The sequence below is a fragment of the Canis lupus genome, chromosome 3, assembly GCF_011100685.1.
Source record: "Canis lupus familiaris isolate Mischka breed German Shepherd chromosome 3, alternate assembly UU_Cfam_GSD_1.0, whole genome shotgun sequence".
Taxonomy (NCBI): Eukaryota; Metazoa; Chordata; class Mammalia; order Carnivora; family Canidae; genus Canis; species Canis lupus.
Window position 1 is genome coordinate 63,726,610 of NC_049224.1, and position 2,716 is coordinate 63,729,325.

General features: G+C 44.2%; 1 protein-coding gene across 1 annotated transcript; it reads right to left on the reverse strand.

Annotated features, from left to right (window-relative positions):
• Window positions 1–589: 589 nt before the first annotated feature.
• Window positions 590–1,501, reverse strand: LOC100682666 (RE1-silencing transcription factor-like). The gene has a single exon (XM_038533698.1). It carries the CDS (start codon window positions 1,499–1,501, stop codon window positions 590–592), a length of 912 nt encoding a protein of 303 aa, XP_038389626.1.
• Between the last annotated feature and the right edge of the window lie 1,215 nt (window positions 1,502–2,716).

The window sequence follows — 2,716 nt, forward strand, 5'->3', positions numbered from 1 at the left end:
GATTCCAGGTACCCAGGATCACACCGCGGGCTGCAGGCAGCGCTAAACCGCTGGCCACCGGGCTGCCCCCCACCAATCTTTTAAAAACTACTTCTCACATTCCTATGTTTTGGAGACAAGTTGTTCCACTTAGGAACTCAATACCCAGACAAGTTTTTTAAAAAGTTTAAGGCTTCTGTGAAATGGCTCTATGCAAGGGTTAATCGCTGAGTTTTTCCTTCCTGTCTAAATCCTCGATTTCTTTGGGAAACTACATTGCGTCTTCGATGTATTCACTATCAACTAAATATATCTTAGAAGAAAAAAAAAGTCTAATTTGGCTAAATGATCTATCCCAACTTGTTAGAATATGAATTTTAACAAGAACATTGATAATATTTCTCTTGGCCATTCTTTGAAGCAAGTCTTCTTCATGTACTCTCCAATCCCATATTGTTATTACCACCATGGAGAGAAACTGAAGCACAAAGGGGTTAAATCACTTATCCAAGGTCACAAAGACAGCAAAAAGAACCAGAATCCCCCCATCTTTAGTACTACTTTAAACTGCCTACTGAATTAACGATCAGAAGAGAACTGAACTTAAGGACTACAAGGTACTCTTACCTGTATGAGTTCGAACATGTTGAACATAATTATTTTTTCTGTCTGAAAAATAGTTGCATTTTCCACATGTGTATACTTTCCTTGGAAAATGGTTTCTCAAGTGTTTCCTCCAGTGATACTCGCTGATTGTGGTGTATGTGCAAATGATGCACTTGTAGACTCGCTCATTATCCCCAGCTCTGGTGTGGTGTTTCAGGTGAGCGATATAGTGATCATATCGACTGGTATTGTAGCTGCAGCGGTCACAGCGAATGGAGCCCTTGGAGAAATCTCCCTCCTCTGCAGTGGGAGACCCAGATTCTCTGGCTTTTGCTTGCTTCTCTGCACTTTCTTCCACAAAAAACTTCTTGGCACTATGAACTCTGATGTGATGCACAAACTGTTCTTCTGATTCCGCTTCATACTGGCATGGTTTACAGCGAAAAGGTTTGCTCTTCAAGTTCTTGCATTTGTCCTCTGCTCCAGGTGTTTCAGGAGGAAGATCTTTATTTGAGTTGTAAATTTCTGGGGCAGCTGACACCTCAAACACAGGCTGTGGTTCTACAACACTGAGCTCCAAACTTTCCAGTTCCATGTTTTCCAGTCCACTGGGTTCACCTTTTATTTCAGGAGACGCCTCAAGTCCTTCTCCGTCACTATCTGAAAAGTTGTTATCTCCAGCAGGCATCAATTCTGCCATCTGTCTTTCTTCACCAACCAGGTAATCACAGCAGCTGCCATTTACTTCCCCACTTAAGGCCACATTTGCCAACATGATAAGCTGGGGCGCCGCCAGTTCAGCTTTGGAGAGGTCATGCAAATCATACATGTCGTTAGGCAAGGCCATGCCAATGTTGCCACTGCCTGTGAACAGCCCTCCTCCTCCAGAAGACTGCCCCATTACCTGGGTGGCCATGACTGTATTTCCCCCACGGTGTCCGCGGGCCGCGTGCCCGGTCCTGCCAGCTCGCGTGGGGAGGTGGCCGGGCGCGAGGGGCCGGGTGCGGGGGGCCCTGGCGGGGCGGCCCGGGAGCAGAAATCGCTGTCCAGCCCCATTGGCGGAGCCGCCCGGGCCGCGGGGCTAAGAACCAGGAGACCCGAAGTTGTTCTAGCCTGAGTCTGAGTCTGAAGGTAGGTAGAGACTGATGTCCCATCTCAAAGACAGAGAGAAAGAATTCTTTCTTACTTAGGCTTTAATTCTATTCAGGCCTTCGACTGATTGGAAAAGGCCCACCCACACTGAGGAAAAAAGTCTACTTTACTTAGTCTATGAATTCAAATGTTAATCTCATCCAGAAGCACCCTCACAGGCACACCCGGAAATAATGTTTTACCAAATATCTGGGCACCCTGTGGTCCAGTCAAGTTGACATCCCAAAATTTAGTCATCACAATGATTATATACTAAGAATGAATTCCTAGAAGTAAAATTGCTAGGTTCAGTGTATGCCACTTTTTAAGGGTTATGTCTTGGTTTAATCCATTTCTGATCATTCCAGGTGACCATGATAATGGATTTTATCCTTGTCTCCAGTGTCTGCTCAAGCCTTTGCACATTGCTAATGCAGGTCTTATAGGAGGGACTCATCAAGTCACTTGCCTCCAATCTCCCTACTCACTTCTATCATTGAGTGGTTTACTGGCAAAGTCTCCACTATTCTACTGCTCTGCCAAATCTATTGCTAGGTGGCCTTTTTGTTTGGTTTGGTTTTAAAGACATTGTATTACTGACAGTTTCAGGATCAATATATGTTTACTAGACACTATTCTTTGGTTAAAAATCCACCAGTTTTTCCTTGTGTGTGTGTAAAACAGAACACAACTGTTTATATTCAGAAGGAAACTAACCTGACTTTATCTGTAACTTAATTACCATGAAGTCCCATGTGTGGTCTACAGAGCTGCATAAATTAATAATGCTGTAATTGTGGAGTTCACATACCAGGAATCGTTACTGCCCCTCTCTAGAGAACCAAGCTAGCAAACTGGGTTTGCATTAACCTGTATACTCTGAGTGGACTTTTTTTTTTTTAATCTCCCTGAACATTTCCACCCCTGTCCTGCCCTTTTTGTTATGTCCCTTCTACTCTCCTTGGAAGCAGACTGTGGCATGCTTATAATCATTGCTTCT